Genomic DNA, 21,990 nt, shown 5'->3' with positions numbered 1-21,990 from the left:
GAAGTTTTATGTGGTTTAAGCTTCGCAATACCAAGCAAGAGGGAGGGTTCTTTACGCTCATCTTCCGAAAATATTATTATGTAATCAGTTACTTTACGCTTTGAAAAAAGTATTTATTTTTTAAATGATTTTTTTGAACTAGATTTCGTAAATATTTTAAATATTTCAGTTAAACTTAACCAAAAATATAAACTCTCTGTAGAAAGTGTCACTTTCCGCAGTCAATCTCGAATTGAATATATCCAAATTCTTAGCACATCAGTATCTCTCTAAAATTATATTGAGAGTAAAATTAAACAACAATGTTCAGAATTTGCATTTCTGAAATCATTTTTGTTCGTTTCATAAAGTCGGTAGTATACATTATTAAGTGTCTTGTTACTGCTAAGAGTGTGCTAAAAGGTATTTTCAGGTACTAGACATTGCTTAAACATTGTAAGACATGTATATTTCTATTGTCTATTGTCAAACGAAAAATTATGAAACATTTTATTAATAGGAATAATTAATATTGGTCATGTTGCAAATAATTGTGGTAGCAGGGAATGTCTGCACCGAAGTACTGTTGGCAAGAGGGACCGCATATTGATATAATTTTAAAAAGGGCGGGAGAGACACCGTATGGATATATTTTAAGAAAAGAGTGGGAAAGACCGCGCACTGAAACATTTTTGTAATGGTAGCAGGGACTGTCTGCACCAGAAAGCATAGTTGGCAGGAGAGACCGCACTTTAGCGTTCGTAGGAAGTCAGTAGTAAGCGAGATGTGAAGCGAGTCGGTGGCAGGTCTGAAGCGAGAGGTTGAGAGGAGCGGTGTACCTCCCAGCCACTAGCTATGATTTACAAGAGATTATAAACGGATGTACAGAGACATCAGCTAACTATTATCATAAGAGGAACTAATATTATTGAATAAATGTTTCGAGAAACTCAAGATTACTGAAGGTATGTTTGCGCATTGCTAGTTGTAAGATTATTGTAAAAACTTAGTCCCATTTGAACGTTTGTAGAATCATTTCATTCGGAATATAGTTACTTTTTGCCAGCAATATTGCTTTACTGATTATAATATATCTCAAAAACCATCAACGTAAAACTTTGTAAAAATTTTGTTCTTGTCAAGAAAATGTTTAACTATGAATTACGTAACTTCAGTCAAATTAATTAAATAATAACGTCAGCTTTGCTATTAAAAAATAACGTCAGCTTTGCTATTAAAAAATAACGCCAGCTTTGTTACTAAAGAATAACGTCAGCTTTGTTATTAAAGAATAACGTCAGCTTTGGTAATAAATGCAGCCACTTATTATGACAGACCACCAGCAGCTAATATAGTAAAACAGTATATTCATATCGCAGTTCGATATAGCAGTCAGATGGCGATCCAGTAACATTAAAAAAAGTAAGGAACACTTTTGGGTTATTGCAGGTAACGACTGAGGGCCACGACGACGACACATTCTATGTTTGAACGAATTAGTCAGAAAATAACTTTTAATAAGCAGCACTTAAATTTGTATGCGAAGATTGAGAAAGAGAATTAATTTCAAGGGAAGATTTCATTTGTTATCATTAAGCAAGAGATAGAAATCCTAAGGGAAAGTTTCATAGGTTATTGTAAAAGGGAAGGTTGCGTAACAACAGAGATATAGAGGAAACGTGAAGATTTCAACATCATTACCGTTTTTAAAGAATATGTTGTTAATATAACTGGAGAAGAAATAACTAATTTGGTATCTTTAAATAACTTCCTTAGGATGCGTATAAAGCAACCTCCCCCCTTGGTAATATGCGTTAGAGAAAAATAGAAAATGCCTTGGTATTCCTAGCTTTACGTACATCTGGAGATGGCAGTTATTCGCCGAAACTGGTAGTGCGAATATTTTTATTCCATATTTGAGCGATCGTTGTAATAAATTATTATAAGAAGAGCGCGTCTGCTTCCTTGTACCCTCACAGAATGACACTTCAATGTGACAGATGTAAATGAAATTGAGCAATGTCAGTGTGGGTTCAGTTTACAAAGCAGCATTGCTCAGCCACAGGACACAGCCTCTGTACAACACTGGTGGTACTGATTTTCAGTGAGCAGCAAAGCCTTATCAGAGTGGCTCCCGCTTACGCACGGATTGTTATAATGGAGACCAGAGAAAGCAAACGAGACAGCGTTTATCACAGGCGGAACCCTCTGCTCGCGGCTCGTTACCAGTGAAAGCGTTACGTAATCAGGCGGGGGCGGCTGCTTCCGCCCCCATAGGACTAGCACGCTGGGGGCGGCGCCGTACAAAAGCCGATGCCAACCCGCCGCCTCCAGCAGTCCAACCATGCACTCCAGAGCACTCACTTCGCTGTCTCTACTAGTGGTACGTACACGGCGCCACAGCCGTATCGCGACTCAACCCTGTCGTGCACCGCACAGCACACAACACAAACTCTACATCACTATGTTTTCAGCCTGCACACAGCCCCGCACAATACCTTACCAGCTTTCGTTTTAAGCTACTACAGGTTCCTAGTTAAACATTGCAGTTGTGACATAAAAGAATGTTCTTCTGCCTACGTTGTACACTATACTTCCTCTTTTCCTTAATTATTCCTTTGACCAGGGAGACCAGTCATTTCTGTTCCTGGGTTTCGTGCTCCATTATCCTGCTCTCAGGCCCAACATCTCCATATCCCTGTTGGTATTACAATTTCATTTTGTCCGTGGCCTTCCTCAGCCCTCTCTTCCCTCCACAGATAAAATGCTGCTCGCAGTAATCTGTCCTTGTCCACCGTAATTAGGTGTCCTGCCTACATCAGTCTCCTCCATACTTCTCCCAATATCAGCATCTGAGTACGGGTCAGTAGTTCTTGGTTGTTTAATACCGTCTCTGATAACTGTGTGTCATCTTTGACACGAATATTTTCCTTAATATGTTTCTCTGAAAGGTTTATGGTTTTTGTTCGTCTCTTTTTCTTAATGTCAGTGTTTCAGACGCAGATACAGGATGTTTGCGTAAGGGAGTGCAAAATTTTAACAGTCATAGAAAATACTCGACAGAACTATTTGAGATAGAGAACCTGAGGTCAGAGAAGCCAGCTTGAGGAGATATGAGAGTAGACTTATCTACAGCTTTGTCTAAGGTTACAGTTTTCCAGATTAATTACAACTAATGTGTGTACACGTTTACGTGTACTCTGCTGTTTATTTCGGTGTACAATATTTATTGCGTTCGAGGAAACAAGAAGGATGAGCCTTTTGTTACTCTACTTGTCCATAAGGTAGCTCTGTTGTATCATTTACATTGTCGCATGACAAACGTGCTATGAATCAACGTCAGACCCAGTCACTACTCAGTGCTATTCAGAGACGTTCGGAGCAGTACTGGTAGAATTTCGCAGAACTCACTGACATGTACGTTGTGTGTGGAGAATTACGTTGCAATTCTCTCGCTCTCGCTCCTGAAAGGCTGCCCAGGAAATTTTACCTAACAGCAATCATCCGTCACATTCCCGCGTGCATGTTCGCATCCATCTCAGTGCTGTGACCTTAGTCCCCTTCATTATTTCCTATGGGTATTCGAAAGTCACTTGTTTATAAGACTTCAGTCGATGCAGAGAAGAAATAATTGCCAGAATTGTAACTGCTTTTGATGTGCTTTGAAACACACCAGGGATATTTGTCAGAGTGCGTCAGGAACTTGTTCGCCGACGTCATGCTTGCATTGTGGTTAATGACCGTCAGTTTCAGCACATTTTGTAAGGTAGAGTACAAATGGTACGTACATTGTGTCGTTGATGGTATTTGCAGTTGACTGTAAATAATGTAAATAAAAAAGTACGCCGACCGCGGTGGTCTAGCGGTTCAGGCGCTCAGTCCGGAACCGCGAGACTGCTACGGTCGCAGGTTCGAATCCTGCCTCGGGCATGGATGTATGGGATGTCCTTAGGTCAGTTAGGTTTAATTCGTTCTAAGTTCTAGGGGAGTAATTACCACAGATGTTAAGTCCCATAGTGCTCAGAGCCATATGAACCACTTAAAAATGTACAAATTAATATGATATTATTCTTATAATATCACTAAGCTGGCTTCTCCGGCGACAGGTTCCCTACCTCAGATTGTTCACTGAAGCATCTATCTTCCATGTCTTTTTAACTTTTTGCACGGTCTTACGGACAGAGCCTGTATAGCTACTAGAAGAATTACACTCGAGTACAGTCTCGAAACTGTTCTATTGCACAACACGTCCCGTAAACCGAAATATACATTTTCCTGTGTCTCAATCTCAGTTTCCATTCCATTCCGCTTGCTAAAATGTCTTCTCGTGTTTTTTTGCGATTTATACCAGAAAGATACTCTTTTAAAAGTGAATTCATCTACTGACAGGGGGGGGGGGGGGGGGTGCCATAGCTACGTACGACCATGCGCTCATTTTCTCCTCGTTAATTTGTAACACTGCTTTCCTTGCAATATTTCTGAAAGAACATATCATGAGCTCGAAATTCTCTTTGCCATCGTCCGCATATGTGAGCCGATTTATTGTGTGAGTAGATGATTTCACTTTTAAAGAGTATCTTTCTGGGATAATATGTTGTAAAAATTCGCAAAAACATGAGAAGACGTTTTAGCGAGCAGAATTGAATGGAAACTGAGATTAAGACATCGTTTACGGGAGCAGTTTCTAGAACTGAAAAATGAGACTGTATTCGAGTGTAATTCTTCTTGTAGCTCTACAGGCTGTTTCCGTAAGAGCGTGCAAAAGGTTCAGAAGACATAGAAGATACGCCACAGAACAATTTGAGGTACGGAACCTGCTGCCGGGGCAGTCAGCTTAGTGAGAAAATAGGAATATAATCACAGTACTTTGTACATTTTTATTTACGTTATTTAGAGTCAACTGCAAATACTATCAACGGCACAATATATGTACCGTTCGTACTCTACCTTACAAAATGTGCTGAAACTGGCGGCCATTAATCTCAGTGCAAGCATGACATCGGCGAACACGTTCCTGACGCACCCTGATAAATATCCACTGACATCTTATAAACAAGTGACTTTGGATATCCACAAGGGAAATAATGAAGGGGACTAAGGTCACAGCACTGACATGGTTGCGGACGTGCCTACTGAAATAAACATTCGTCGGGACGCAGGATTCCTATTAGGAAATAGTTCCCTGTACAGCTTTTCAGCACCGAGAGCATTGCAACGCATTTCCCCACACACAGGGTGCATGTCAGTGAGTTCTGCGAAATCATATCAGTACAGCTCCATCTTATTGTACTGTACGTCTCTGAATAGCACTGTGCAGTGAATGGATCTGTTGTCGCTGAAGCGCCTAGAACCGCTCGGTCACCATGGCCGGCTACAACAGAGCCACCCTATGGACAAGTAGAGTAAACAAAAGCTTCATCATGACTTCCTAATAATCAGGCTCATCCTCCTTGTTACCTTTCAGGAAATAAGAAATGTACACGGAAACAAACAGCACAATACACGTAAACTTGTACACATGTTGTTGTTGTTGTGGTCTTCAGTCCTGAGACTGGTTTCATGCAGCTCTCCATGCTACTCTATCCTGTGCAAGCTTTTTCATCTCGCAGTACTTACTGCAACCTACATCCTTCTGAATCTGCTTAGTGTATTCATCTCTTGGTCTCCCTCTACGATTTTACCCTCCACGCTGCCCTCCAATGCTAAATTTGTGATCCCTTGATGCCTCAGAACATATCCTACCAACCGGTCCCTTCTTTTTGTCAAGTTGAGCCACAAACTCCTCTTCTCCCCAATTCTAATCAATACCTCCTCATTAGTTATGTTATCTACCCATCTAATCTTCAGCATTTCGAAAGCTTCTATTCTCTTCTTGTCCAAACTAGTTATCGCCCATGTTTCACTTCCATACAAGGCTACACTCCATACAAATACTTTCAGAAACGACTTCTTGACACCTAAATCTATACTCGATGTTAACAAATTTCTCTTCTTCAGAAGAGATTTCCTTACCATTGCCAGTCTACATTTTATATCCTTTCTACTTCGACCATCATCAGTTATTTTACTCCCTAAATAGCAAAACTACTTTACTACTTTAAGTGTCTCATTTCCTAATCTAATACCCTCAGCATCACCCGATTTAATTTGACTGCACTCCATTATCCTCGTTTTCCTTTTGTTGATGTTTATCTTATATCCTCCTTTCAAGACACTGTCCATTCCGTTCAACTGCTCTTCCAAGCCCTTTGCTGTCTCTGACACAATTACAATGTCATCGGCGAACCTCAAAGTTTTTATTTCTTCTCCATGAATTTTAATACCTACTCCGATTTTTTCTTTTGTTTCCGGTACTCCTTTTTCAACATACAGATTGAATAACACCGGGGAGAGGCTACAACCCTGTCTCACTCCCTTCCCAACCACTGCTTCCCTTTCATGCCCCTCGACTCTTACAACTGCCATCTGGTTTCTGTACAAATTGTAAATAGCCTTACGCTCCCTGTATTTTACCCCTGTAACCTTCAGAATTTGAAAGAGTATTCCAGTTAACATTGTCAAAAGCTTTCTCTAAGTCTACAAATGCTAGAAACGTAGGTTTGCCTTTTCTTAATCTTTCTTCTGAGATAAGTCGTAAGATTAGTATTGCCTCATGTGTTACAACATTTCTACGGAATCCAAACTGATCTTCCCCGAGGTCAGCTTCTATTAGTTTTTCCATTCGTTTGTAAAGAATTCGCGTTAGTATTTTGCAGCTGTGACTTATTAAACTGATAGTTAGGTAATTTTCACATCTTTCGACACATGCTTCCTTTGGGATTGGAATTATTATATTCTTCCTGAAGTCTGAGGGTATTTCGCCTGTCTCATACATCTTACTCACCAGTCATGACTGGCTCTCCCAAGGCCGCCAGTAGTTCTAATGGAATGTTGTGTACTCCCGGGGCCTTGTTTCGACTCAGGTCTTTCAGTGCCCGGTCAAACTCTTCACGCAGTATCTTATCTCCCATTTCGTCTTCATGTACATCCTCTTCCATTTCCATAATATTGTTCTCAAGTACATCACCCATGTATAAACCCTCTATATACTCCTTCCATCTTTCCGCCTTCCCTTGTTTGCTTAGATCTGGGTTTCTGTCTGAGCTCTTGATATTGATACAAGTGGTTCTCTTCTCTCCAAAGGTCTCTTTAATTTTCCTGTAGGCAGTATCTATCTTACCCCTAGTCAGATAAGCCTCTACATCCTTAAATTTGTCCTCTAGCCGTTCCTGCTTAGCCATTTTGCACTTCCTGTCGATCTCATTTTTGAGTCGTTTATATTCCTTTTTGCCTGCTTCGTTTACTACGTTTTTATATTTTCTCCTTTCATCAATTAAATTCAATATTTCTTCTGTTACCCAAGGATTTCTAGCAGCCCTCGTCTTTTTACCTACTTCATCGTCTGCTGCCTTCACTACTTCATCCCTCAAAGCTAGCCATTCTTCTTCTACTGTATTTCTTTCCCCCATTCCTGTCAATTGTTCCTTTATGGTCTCCCTGAAACACTCTACAACCTCTGGTTCTTTCAGTCTATGCAGGTCCCATCACCTTGATTTAGCACCTTTTTGTAGTTTCTTCAGTTGTAATCTACAGTTCATAACCAATAGATTGTGGTCAGAGTCCACATCTGCCCCTGGAAATGTCTTACAATTTAAAACCTGACGCCTAAATCTCTGGCTTACCATTATGTAATCTATCTGATACCTTTTAGTATCTCCAGGATTCTTCCATGTATACAACCTTCTTTCATGATCCTTGAACCAAGTATTAGCTATGATTAAGTTATCCTCTGTGGAAAATTCTACCAGACGGCTTCCTCTTTCATTTCTTCCCCGAAATCCATACTCACCTACTATGTTTCCTTCTCTCCCTTTTCCTACTGATGAATTCCAGTCACCCATGACTATTAAATTGCCGTCTCCCTTCACTATCTAAATAATTTCTTTTATTTCATCATACATTTCTTCAATTTCTTCGTCATCTGCAGAGCTAGTTGGCATATAAACTTGTACTACTGTAGTAAGTGTGAGCTTCGTATCTATCTTAGCCACAATAATGCATTCACTATGCTGTTGGGAGTAGCTTACCCGCATTCCAATTTTCCTATTCATTATTAAACCTACTCCTTCATTACCCCTATTTGATTTTGTGTCTATAACCCTGTAGTCACCTGACCAGAAGTCTTGTTCCTCCTGCCACCGAACTTCACTAATTCAAACTATATCTAACTTTAACCTATCCATTCTCTTTTTACATTTTCTAACCTACCTGCCCGATTAAGGGATCTGACATCTCACGCTCCGATCCGTAGAACGCCAGTTTTCTTTCTCCTGATAACGACGTCCTCTTGAGTAGTCCCCACCCGGAGATCCGAATGGGGGACTATTTTACCTCCGGAATATTTTACCCAAGACCCAAGACAGTAAGGCTGCATACCCTCGGGAAAAATTACGGCTGTAGTTTCCCCTTGCTTGCAGCCGTCCGCAGTACCAGCACAGCAATGCCGTTTTGGTTAATGTTACAAGGCCAGATCAGTCAATCATCGAGACGGTTGCCCCTGCAACTACTGAAAAGTCTGCTGCCCCTGTTCAGGAACCACACGTTTGTCTGGCCTCTCAACAGATACCCCTCCGTTGTGGTTGCACCTACGGTACGGCCCTCTGTATCGCTGAGGCACGCAAGCCTCCCCACCAACGGCAAGGTCCATGCTTCATGTGGGGGTACACATGCTAGTTGTAAATATTGCAAGAATTTCCTTTCGGGAAGTACACTACCAGGCATTAAAATTGCTACACCACGAAGATGAAGTGCTACAGACGCGAAATTTAACCGACAGGAAGTAGATGCTGAGATATGCAAATGATTATCTTTTCAGAGCATTCAGACAAGGTTGGCGCCACTGGCGACACCTACAACGTGCTGACATGAGGAACGTTTCCAACCGATTTCTCATACACAAACAGCAGTTGCCCGACGTTGCCTGGTGAAACGTTGTTGTGATGCCTCGAGTAAGGAGAAAAAAATCACGTTTCCCAATTTGATAATGGTTGGATTGTAGCCTATCGCGATTGCGGTTTATTGTATCGCGACATTCCTGCTAGCGTTGGTCGAGATCCAATGTCTGTTAGCAGGATTTTGAATCGGTGGGTTCAGGAGGGTAATATGGAACGACGTGCTGGATCCCAATCGTCTCGTATCACTACCAGTCGACGGGCATCTTATCCGCATGGCTGTAACAGATCGTGCAGCCATGTCTCGATCCCAGAGTCAACAGATGGGGACGTTTTCAAGACAACAACCATCTGCACGAACAGTTCGACGACGTTTGCAGCAGAATGGACTGTCAGCTCAGAGACAATGGCTGCGATTACCCTTGACACTGCATCACAGAGAGGAGCGCCTGCGATTGTGTACTCAACTACGAACCTGGGTGCACGAATGGCAAAACGTCATTTTTTCGGATGGATCCAGGTTCTGTTTACAGCATCATGTTGGTCGCATCCGTGTTTGGCGTCATCGTGGCCAACGCACATTGGAAGCTTGTATTCGTCATCGCCATACCGGCGTACCACCCGACGCGATGGTATGGGTTGCCATTGGTTACATGTCACGGTCACCTGTTGTTCGCATTGACGGCACTTTGAACAGTCGACATTACATTTTAGACGTGTTTCGACCCGTGGCTCTACCCTTCATTCGATCCCTACGAAACCCTACATTTCAGCACGATAATGCACGACCGCATGTTGCAGGTCCTATACGGGATTTCTAGATACAGAAAATGTACGACTGCTGCCCTGGTCAGCACATTTCCCGGATCTCTCACCAAATGAAAACTTCTGGTCAATGGTGGCCGAGCAACTGGCTCGTCACGATACGCCAGTCACTACTCTTGATGAACTATGGTATCGTGTTGAAGCTGCATGAGCAGCTGTAACTGTACACGCCATCCAAGCTCTGTTTTACTCAATGCCCAGGCGTATGAAGGCCATTATTACGGCCAGAGGTGGTTGGTTCAAATGGCTCTGAGCACTATGGGACTGAACATCTATGGTCATCAGTCCCCTAGAACTTAGAACTACTTAAACCTAACTAACCTAAGGACATCACACAACACCTAGTCATCACGAGGCAGAGGAGGAGGTGGTTGTTCTGGGTACTGATTTCTCGGAGTCTATGCACCCAAATTCCGTCAAAATGTAATCACATGTCAGTTCTAGTATAATATATTTGACCAATGAATACCCGTTTATCATCTTCTTGATGTAGCAATTTTAATGGCCCGTAGTGTATTACACAATATTTCAGAGCCAAAAATAGAGATGTAAATTTTTTCGGAAGTTTTCCTAACGTTTGAAAGTGTTACTACTGCCAGCGCTACTGGAAGGTAAAATCACTAATACCCTTGTAGTATCTCGACAGTCAGTGCAGTGACTTTGCCTAGGACGTTATTAGCGGTTGCGCGGGTTGCAAGTCAGAATCCACAACTTGTCTCTCTTCACGTGGTACGGCGTGCAGCCGCTTTGGATAGCTTTCACGCCGTACCTGGTGAGTGGACTCCCGCTCTGAGGTAGAGGCATCAAAGACCGTCCTTTCCCCGCGTCGCCGCTGCGCCAATAAAATGTAAATCGCCTCTCTGGCTCCTTCCTTGCACTTTGCTCCTCCCGAGATCCATCCACTGCGCCGCTGGACGCTGTGAACTTGGCTGTACATTGCACAAGCACACAGATGCCAGAATTCCTTTCTATAGCCTTTCTGATCAGGTGCCTAAACACTACTGTTCGTCACAAAATTAGGCATTGTAATGTCAAATCACTCAAGATTTCGACTGTTTGGGGTAATACTCCATCTCCTGTGGCAATATTTTCATGACGGCCGTTAAAATTGCAAAACCTCCAAGACGGAGTGAGACAAATGTCTGATTGGCATGAAAACTACATTCTTAGATATGCAAAAGATTTTCATATCAGCGCACCGGCGTAAACCAAGTAGGGTTAATGTCACCTTCATACAACAAAAGTGAAATGCTAGTAATTCATGGAGCAGAGAGCAGGAGAGCTAGGCCAGATAGTGTCACTAATTATCTTTTATTCCCAGAGCTCTTAACAAAGGAAACTTTGTATGATTTACAAATAAAATTTTCTAGTAAATTTAACAGAGGTTAAAAAATGAGAGGCACAACCACATTTCTTTAAAAATTCTAAAATTAACAGATAAAGTAAAAATGTTAATCGTTTAAAAGTATTATAACCTGTTTCTCTGTAGTAAGCCCGCTGACTCAACACGCCAATCGATGTCGGCTGCTGGAAGGTGACCTTGTGGCTTATAATTACACAAGCAAGTCGCGCTAATCGCCCACTTTTCTGCAACGCCATGAGAGCAGAGACATTACATAAAAACTATCCATGAAAATGATGTAAATGAAATTAGTGCTGAAAGTAATTACAAGCTAAGCAGTATTCTGCACAAAACTGGAAATGGAAATCATGATACACTAATACATTCCAAGCCAAAAAAAGAGAAAAGAACGAGGGCTACTAATCAATTTTTGAAATTGGGAGGAATTTGTGATGTACATATACAAACAAACAAATTATTAGAATTTTATAACGACTGCACTATCGATTAAAGAGGAGCAGCTCCACAAATTAAGCAAGTCAATAGCGCGTTAGGCCTACGCCCCTTTTGCAAACAATTCTGTCCATTTAGCGCATTAGATCGTCGAAACCTCGAGATAGTTGGAGGGCCCTGCCCATAACGTTCCATTCGTTCTAACCGGGGAGAGATCAGGTGACTTTACTGGAGAAGGTAGGGTTTAGCAAATACGAAGAAAGGCAATAGGAACTATCTCAGGCGGGAACTATCTTGCCGAAATATAGGACCAGAATGCCTTACAAAGAAGGGCAACAAAACGGGGCGTATAGTATCTTCCACGTACCATTGCGCTGTAAGACAACCCAAGGGGTGCTGCTATGGAAGGAAATAGCAGCCCAGAGCATCACTCCGGGTTGTCGGGCCTTTTGACGAGCGACAGTCACGTTGGTGTCCCTGAGACTCTTTACCGAAGACAATTCTACTTCACTGTATGAGAGTACAGGCCTAATGATGTTCCCGACAGCGCAGCAAACGGCCTCTTAGTTTACTGTAGCCAAAGGTAGTCGGCGGAAGGGGAGCCACGAACTCAGCTGCATTTTCATGAGTCGCCTATTAATGGCCTTTCTTGTCTTTGAAACGCCAGTTGCTTGTCGGATCGATGATACTGATGAATCCGGGGCTGTGAGTGCCACTCTGCTTGATCCTCTCGTCCTGACGGCTCTCTGCATGGACGGGTTCGGTTTTGACGCTGTGACCGGCCATGGTTCACCCATTCCGCCAACGTCGCTGGATACTGGCATTGCTCGTGTTCATATCTCGAACTACTCGCCGCTACTCCAAGCGGCCTCTTTGAGCCCGGCTACATGTCCTCTCCTAAATGGTGACAACTGCGTATACACTGTTCACGCGCCAGTCTGCGACTGGAATCACTCAACAGAGGCAAGTCCACTGGACCAGACGGGATACCAATTCGATTCTACACAGAGTACGCGAAAGAACTTGCCCCGCTTCTAACAGCCGTGTACTGCAAGTCTCTAGAGGAACGGAAGGTTCCAAATGATTGGAAAAGAGCACAGGTAGTCCCAGTCTTTAAGAAGGGTAGTCGGGCAGATGCGCAAAACTATAGACCTATATCTTTGACGTCGATCTGTTGTAGAATTTTAGAACATGTTTTTTGCTCACGTATCATGTCGTTTTTGGAAACCAAGAATCTACTCTGTAGGAACCAACATGGATTCCGGAAACAGCGATAGTGTGAGACCCAACGCGATTTATTTGTTCATGAGACCCAGAAAATATTAGATACAGGCTCCCAGATAGATGCTATTTTCCTTGACTTCCGGAAGGCGTTCGATACAGTACCGCACTGTGGCCTGATAAACCAAGTAAGAGCCTACGGAATATCAGACCAGCTGTGTGGCTGGATTGAAGAGTTTTTAGCAAACAGAACACAGCATGTTGTTATCAATGGAGAGACGTCTACAGACGTTAAAGTAAGCTCTGGCGTGCTACAGGGGAGTGTTACGGGATCCTTGCGTTTCACAATATATATAAATGACCTAGTAGGTAGCGTTGGAAGTTCCATGCGGCTTTTCGCGGATGATGCTGCAGTATACAGAGACGTAGCAGCATTAGAAAATTGTAGCGAAATGCAGGAAGATCTGCAGCAGATAGACAAATGTAATGTATTGCGAATACATAGAAAGAAGGATCCTTTATTGTATGATTATATGATTGCGGAACAAACACTGGTAGCAGTTCTGTAAAATATCTGGGAGTATGCGTGCGGAACGATTTGAAGTGGAATGATCATATAAAATTAATTGTTGGTAAGGCGGTTTCCAGGTTGAGATTCATTGAGAGAGTCCTTAGAAAATGTAGTCCATCAACAAAGGAGGAGGCTTACAAAACACTCGTTCGACCTATACTTGAGTATTGTTCATCAGTGTGGGATCCGTTCCAGATCGGGTTGACAGAGGAGATAGAGAAGATCCAAAGAAGAGCGGAGCGTTTCGTTACAGGGTTATTTGGTAACCGTGATAGCGTTACGGAGATGTTTAGCAAACTCAAGTGGCAGACTCTGCAAGAGAGGCGCTCTGTATCGCGGTGTAGCTTGCTCGCCAGGTTTCGAGAGGGTACGTTTCTGGATGAGGTATCGAATATATTGCTTCCCCCTACTTATACCTCCCGAGGAGGTCACGAATGCGTAAAATTAGAGAGATTCGAGCGCGCACGGATGCTTTCAGCCAGTCGTTTTTCCCGCGAACCATACGCGACTGGAACAGAAAAGGGAGGTAATGACAGTGGCACGTAAAGTGCCCTCCGCCACACACCGTTGGGTGGCTTGCGGAGTATAAATGTAGATGTAAATGTAGATGTAGATATTACATGGAATGAAATTCGCAAAAATTTGATGTGCTAGTATCGACTTGCCCGTTGTTTACTATACTTGGTAGCTGTGTTTCAGAGCCACGCATTCATCCGTCGGACGCTGAAGTTTACAAATTTGCGTTTTCTGACGATACCTGTATAAACCTCAATTTGGGACCAATTTGCATAGCTTCTTCGTGGTGAGTCGGGTGTATTACTGTCCTGGAGACAAAGAGAATTTCATGTGATATCAGACCCAAAAATTGATGTCTGTCCTTAAAATTAAGTAAACAAGTACAAGTCACCCTCAACACATGAACAGTTATATATAACACACTTTGAGGCCTTCTAACACTCTCCAAAGCGTAGCCAGAAACATTAAAATAGAATGCATGCTCAACGATTAGAAACTACTCGTGTTTCAAAAAATTAAGACACATCGGATTCCAAATAATCCAGGTGCGTAGATAAAATTCGAGAAAGTCGTCTGTGAAATATGCCCCAGGAACTTGCAGCGAAGAGTTTCCCGATCTGCAGTAGCCTTCTGTTCATTGCGATGCACCCCACACAGGGACGATTCCACGCTGAATTCCACACTGCGTCACTGTACCCCGTACTCGATACCACATGGTGTAAAGTAGGCGAGAAGCCGGCGGAACTCGGACGGTGTAATCGAACGTTAACGTGGAGTCTGCTAATTTTCTGACGTCAGAAAGTGGGAAAAGCATTATGGGGGTCTTTTGTAACGCGCAAGAAAATATTAGGCTATCACATATTCTGAATGTGAGTTTCAACAAAGATCAGTGACACGGGAGAATACCACCATCGTCATACGATGGCATATATCTGCAATAGAGTAGTGAGACCCCGTATTGACTTTCAATCGAAGCTCATATTTCTAAGCAGAGACAACTTGAGGGTCTTCCAACAACACGTCAATTATTGTACCATGTGTTCTGTAAAATAACGGGAAACGTCATTGAGCCGTGTATCGACTCGTGGTACATCTTGTGTTTAGATTGCATTGATTTTCCTCTGTTGACTGGCAGAGACCGCCGAAAGTTTAAGAGGGTCGTGATGTATAATAGGCAAACATCTATTCCGACCGTCATACAGGAATTCTAAACTGCATCACGATCGACTGCAAGTACTATAACAGTTAGGTGGGACGTGAGTAAACTTGGATTTCATGGTCAGGTCGCTGGTCATAAGCCACACATCATGTCGGTAAATGCCAAACGACGCCTTGCTTGGTTTAACGAGCGTAGATAATTGGACGATTGAACAGTGTAAAAACCTTGTGTGGAGTGACAAATCATGGTACACAATGTGGCGATCCGATGACAGGGTGTGGGTATGGCGAATGCTCGCTGAACGTCATCTGCCAGCGTGTGTAGCCAACAGTAAAATTCGGAGTCGGTGGTATTACGGTGTGGTCGTGTTTTTCATAGAGGGGCTTGCACCCCTTGTTGTTTTGCGTGACAGTGTCACACCACAGGCCTACATTGGTATTTTAGGCACCTTCTTGCTTCCTAGTGTTGAAGAGCAATTCGAAGATGGCGATCTTATCTTTCAACACGATAGAGCACCTGTTCATTATGCACGGCCTGTGGGGGAGTGGTTATACGACAATAACATCCCTGTAATGGACTGGCCTGCACAGGGTCCTGCCCTGAATCCCATAGATCACCTTTGGGAAGGTTTGGAACACCGACTTCGTGCCAGACCTCACCGACCGACTTCTACATCTACATCTACATCCATACTCCGCAAGCCACCTGACGGTGTGTGGCGGAGGGTACCCTTCTATTCCAGGCTCGTATTGTTCGTGGACAGAAGGATCGTCGGTATGCTTCCGTGTGGGTTCTAATCTCTCTGATTTTATTCTCATGGTCTCTTCGCGAGATATACGTAGGAGGGAGCAATATACCGCTTGATTACTCGGTGAATGTATGTTCTCGAAACTTCAACAAAAGCCCGTACCGAGCTACTGAGTGTCACTCCCGCAAGGTCTTTCACTGGAGTATATCTATCATCTTCGCAACGCTTTCGCGATTACTAAATGATCCTGTAACGAAGGGCGCTGCTCTCCGTTGGATCTTCTCTATCTCTTCTGTCAACCCTGTCTGGTACAGATCCCACAGTGTTGAGCAGTATTCAAGCAGTGGCCGAACAAGCGTACTGTAACCTGCTTCGATACCTCTCCTCAGTGCAGCACTACGTTAAGAATGGTCTGCCATTCCCCATTCCCCAAAAGCCATCCAGCCCCTGAATGAACGTATTCATGCGAGAGGGGGAGCTGTCATGGCTAAGGGTGGGCAAATACCATATTGATTTCCAGCATTACCGATGGAGGGCGCTACGAACTAGCAAGTCATTTTCAGCCAGGTGTTCAAATGGTTCAAATGGCTCCAAGCTCTATGGGACTTAACATCTGAGGTCATCATTCCCTCGACTTAGAACCACTTAAGCCTAAGCAACCTAAGGACATCACACACATTCATGCCCGAGGCAGGATTCGAACCTGCGACCGTAGCATAAGCGCGGTTCCGGACTGAAGCGCCTAGAACCGCTCGGCCACAACGGCCGGCTAGACAGATGTCCGGGTACTTTTGATTACACAGTTTATCTACCCTAATGGACTGAGATTAAAGAAACATTGGGTATTTAGGACTATTACCTGATACTGTGTTTCTTGTCTCTGTCTTTCTTTGTCGTCTGACGTACGCAAGTAATCTTTAAGATTTATAGCCGTCGATGTAAGACATATACTTTATTTTAAGGTGCTGTATATTTTTTGTGACATTGGAAAGCTACTTCAGGAGGACTTCGGCATACGATATGTGTGATTTCGTTAAATTATAACAAGGAATCTTAGAATCTTGTTGTGTAACACTGTCTCTCCCTCTGGAAAAGAGGTCCTACAAATGTCTGCGTACTACATCAAATGTAAGCAAGCATGTCGCTCATGTATGGTTCGTGGTGAATGTCGTATAAAGTGCTCAAATTGGTGACTATGAGCAGTGATACAAGCTATAACACCTGACTGACTATACTACTTGCTGAATTTCGTACGAATATTTTACTGTGCACACGTGTGTTATATGGCGTTTCGTAACTTCGGGAGCCTTCGTTATTTTCTTTTTGACCTCTTTTCCTGCGCAGATATACACCGTCCGATCAAAAATATCCGGACACTATGTTATGCGAAATTCAGCGCTGTACAAAGGAGACGAAGATATTGTGTTGTCAGCAGAGAAGCAGTAACAGAATGGGCCAGCCAGAAGTGTTCAGTGATTTTGAACGTGGACTTATTATTGCATTAAATGTCATCTGGAAAGAAAGTCCATCAGGGACATTCCGAGACTTCTAAAACTGCCCGAGTCAATTTTTGATGATTACCACAGCTAAACTAACATGAGACAGACCTCATCTATCTATGGACAAGGATCGTCGAGCACTACGAGGATGGTTGTAAAAAATCGCCGGAAGGACTCACTCGTGAGTTTCAAAATGTTACCAGCAAATCCAGCTAGCACAATAACTGTGCTCGGGGAGTTAAAAAAACGAGTACAGTCGTCTAGCAGTCCTCGTAAGTCACACATAGTGGGGCTTGAAATGGTGTAAAGAGTGTCGATGTTTTGGAGTGATGCATAACGCAGCAATCCGATGGAAGAGCCTGCATTTGGTAAATGCTTGGAAATGTTAACTTCCATCATGTATATTGTCAACACTGAAATACAGATTTGGAGTTGTTACAAAGAGTGAGTGTTTTTCATATTCAGGTTACGGACCCTTACTGTGCTGAAGAAAACTCCAATTGCAGGAGGAGACAAACACACTGTAACAAATTTTGTACTGCGTGCAGTAGAGGTGCAGTTCGGAGATTATTATTGTCTGTATCAGCTTAACCTTGTGATGAAGCAACATCTGTAAGGCAATGGCTTGTGGACATTGATATACCTGAATAATTTGGTCAGTAGAATTCCTGGTCTGCCGAGGGACCCAGCTTGAAACCAAGGAACATCTTTGGGATGAGTGAAAACAGCCACTTCACTCGAGACCCCAGCGTATAACACCTCGGCATTCTCTGGTTTCGGCTATCGAGAAACGGTGATCTGTCATTCTCCACAGAACTTTAGAAACCTCATTGACGGTGTCCCCAGCAGAATTCGAACTGGGTTGATGTTGAACATACGCACATTAATGTCGGAGTAATAGGTGTCACGATACATTTGATCATAGTGTGAGTCGAAAGCAGTTTGGGAAAATTGGTGCCCATTCTGTGGTTCCTAAACGTCCAATCTTCAAATGTTCTGTCTGCGTAGGATGTTCATACCACATTAATTAACTCTTGCAAGTGTAATATCTTTACATAACTGCTGCAGAATGTCTGTTAATAACAGCATATGTTTCTTGTTATTTAGGGTCTCGCTAACAAAACAGGAGCCAATGCCACGATACCTGATAAGCTTACACCACGCGTTATGAGACCAAGGTCGTTATTCACCCACTTACGTCAGACAGCATGAGTTTTTACATGAACAGTTGTGCAGATTGCGAAGATTAAAGCTCCGATGATTTGTAAACGATTGTTCATTCCTGAAACAAAATCTTTCGTAGGATCGCCACATTTTTGGTTTTCGTAAACAGAATTTCAGGAACTGTAACCCAGTTGAAAATCATTTCCATAAAGCTGTTGATGTGGTGAAATTTCAAAAAGAAAAAATTTGTTGGAATGTAGAAACTGCAGATCACAACTTTGGCTGGTCCCATATGCTGTTTCAGTGTCATGTATTACTGCTGCTTATCTATTATTTGCATGTATTTCTACAGCTGCTCTTCTTTTTCGCTGGAGTATTCTATTCCTTACACTGCCAGTTTATTAATATTTTTAATAATATTTGCAAAGATGGGTCGTGTGGACCTGTGGCCATCAGTATAAGAATGGTTCGAATGGCTCTGATCACTATGGGACTCAACTTCTGAGGTCGTCAGTCCCCTAGAACTTAGAACTACTTAAACCCAACTAACCTAAGGACATCACACACATCCATGCCCGAGGCAGGATTCGACCCTGCGACCGTAGTGATCGCGCGGTTAAAGACTATAGAACCGCTCGGCCACTCCGGCTGGCTCCATCAGCATACCTTTCGTATATAATTGTCCGGCAATATTCGCAACGCAAGAAAGCCCTATTCAGTTTTTCGAACATCGAATACATTGTAGAGCGCCGGCCGGAGTGGCCGTGCGGTTCTAGGCGCTACAGTCTGGAACCGAGCGACCGCTACGGTCGCAGGTTCGAATCGTGCCTCGGGCATGGATGTGTGTGATGTCCTTAGGTTAGTTAGGTTTAAGTAATTCTAAATTCTAAGCGACTGATGACCTCAGAAGTTAAGTCGCATAGTGCTCAAAGCCATTTGAACCATTGTAGAGCTCTGAACAGTTTTACGAGGAATTTGTCTGATCGCTACATTAGCAGAGCGCAAACTTACGGGCTTCAAATGTACGGGTAAACACACGAACCACACCTTCTTTAGTAGTTTCCTTACGTTTGGTACAGATGGCGGCGTTGTTATCACATTAGTCAGAAAAAGCTATTTCTAATATATAAAGTTACAAAAGTAGTGAGTACCATACACGCTAAAAATTACTTTTGTATGTCAGAAAATACGCCACTTTGTCCGCTGTGACTTAACAAAATCTACGCCTAAATATTTTTTCTTGTTCTGTATATATTTTGGTTGGCATGCCTTAACTACCTCACCTTATATGGTCAATGAAAACGGAGAAAGAAAGAGAATAATCTAGATTTACAGAGAAATACCGACATTCTTTCTTCCCATGTACACTAGTGATCAGGGGGAACTGTTTCTTGTTCGGTGTATCCTCTGCCACATTCTGAAGTTGACCCGGGCAGTGCAGATGCAAGTGTAGAAATGTAATACTCTCGGTTCGTGGAATGAAAGGCATCTCCACTCCGACACGCCAGTTAGGCAACTCTGCGAAGCACCCGCATACCCGAGACCGCTCTGAAACTACAGCCCGCATCAACCGCCTGTGTCACCACGTGCCAATTATCGCAATAAGCACACGCCATGTTGCTTAACAGATACTCCGCAGCAACCCGGCATAAGCAAGCTGATGCCATCCAGTTACTGAAGTATAACTGCAGAAATTCCTCCATCACTGGTACCACCGGCGTTGAATACCAGTGTCGACGGGCCAGATTATAATCGACTTGTTACTTTCACAGAGTAAAAAGTCGCCTCGAAATAACGAGAATTTTGCATATTCCTTCTTTTGTACAGCACTAGTATCTGGTGACTGTAACTTTTGAAATTCTTGAGGGTTACTACTCTTCTGCACAAACAAAATGCGATTCCCTTCTTGCAGAAAAAGAAAGCTAAAGGGGTGGCGACCATTGAATCACTGGGCCTCAATATTCTAATAAGGAGGCGTCATGTATCTTTCCAAACAGATGGAGCCCGGATTACAACAGTAACCTTTTAATTACACTGTTTTTCCACAAAGACTGTACAGTTGCTGTTGATAACGTTTATTTATATCTCTCTATTGGCATTAGAATGTTGTCGGACGGAAGACTGTAGAATTACTAATGACAGAATTTACCTATACCCCTCTATTGAGCAGTTATAGGTGTAGAGCCATTTTGGTCTTGCAGCAGTTCAGCAGGTGCCAACGCCTAAAATCTGTCTCATACGATATTCAAACGATCAAGTCGTCATGATCAAAAATAAAAGTACGTTACATGTCGTACAAAGTAACAACATCATGACCACATATAATAAATAATATTTTTGTTCCACAGAAACAGGAAACCAAATAAATCCAACGAAACATGGCACAACAATTATTTTCAGCTGTACATTTTTGGTGAACCAATAGGACATCTATTAACGTAATTACAACGACGTCAAAAGGATAATCATCTTGTTCGCTAATATCAATGGTGTGACACTAGTTTTAATTAAGTCACTGTCACAAGTTATAACGTATGTCGCTGTCTCTTCTGATGTGACCACATTGTTTAATTCAAATATACATTGCAATCAGAATGTCTTACTGGAGGACACGATGACGACATTTTCTCAGATGGTATCATACCGGTCCATATTAATAAATAATTTTGGAACTGAAGCTTCCTGGCAGATTAGAACTGTGTGCCGCACCGAGACTCGAACTCGGGACCTTTACCTTTCGCGGGCAACTGCTCTACCAACTGAGCTACCCAAACACGACTCATGCCCCTTCCTCACATCTTTACTTCCGCCAGTACCTCGTCTCCTACTTTCCAAGCTTCACAGAAGGTCTCCTGCGAATTCTTTATTCATTCCATATGTTCACAATAGGAAATAATTGTATTATAATACTCAGAGACACATCATTCCACCTCCATTAATTTTCACTCGGTAATTATCAGCCTATGAAGTGCATGGACTAGATTCTTATCCCAGCTTCCTGCTTAAGAGTACTAACTTTATCGAGACCCTTCGAAACTCGTACAGGAAATCGTTGTTCAGTATCCATGAAAACGGAGCAAGCCACACGGCACTATGGTCAATGCACTGGTGTTCCACAGTAGCGGGATTCTCATTGACGTCTGTATGTTTCAACTGTCTCAGAGACCATCTCTCACAGGCGACGGTATTATACTGATGACGAACAACACAATGTCAACAAATAAACAATTTGCGTGTTGACAATTTCACAGAATATTATACATTTTTTTTAATATTAAATAATAATTTACTTGGAACTTCCTGGCAGATTAAAACTGTGGGTGGCTTACTGAGATTCGAAATCGGGAACTCTACCTTTCACAGACAAGTGTTCTACCGGCTCAGTTACCGAAGCACGACCGAACACCCTTCCTCACAACTGTAATTCCACCAGCACTTCGTTTCCTCCCTTCCAAGCTTCACTGACGCTCTCTTGCGAAACTTGCAAGGCTAGCACTGCTGGAAGATATTACGGAGACATCGC

The 21,990-nt window shown here is 42.8% G+C and overlaps 1 protein-coding gene across 1 annotated transcript in view; it reads left to right on the top strand.

Moving 5' to 3' along the window:
* The first annotated feature begins 2,323 nt into the window (after window positions 1-2,323).
* The window catches only part of LOC126284802 (uncharacterized), a 77,527-nt gene continuing 57,860 nt past the window's right edge, over window positions 2,324-21,990 (top strand). Inside the window, exon 1 of the mRNA XM_049983965.1 lies at window positions 2,324-2,362. Coding sequence (XP_049839922.1) covers window positions 2,324-2,362 — 39 coding nt within the window. The remainder of the gene's footprint in view (window positions 2,363-21,990) is intronic.

This window comes from Schistocerca gregaria, chromosome 8 (genome assembly GCF_023897955.1).
Source record: "Schistocerca gregaria isolate iqSchGreg1 chromosome 8, iqSchGreg1.2, whole genome shotgun sequence".
In the NCBI taxonomy this organism is placed as follows: domain Eukaryota; kingdom Metazoa; phylum Arthropoda; class Insecta; order Orthoptera; family Acrididae; genus Schistocerca; species Schistocerca gregaria.
The sequence above is the reverse complement of the archived record's forward strand: the minus strand, read 5'-3'. Positions and strand labels throughout refer to the sequence as shown.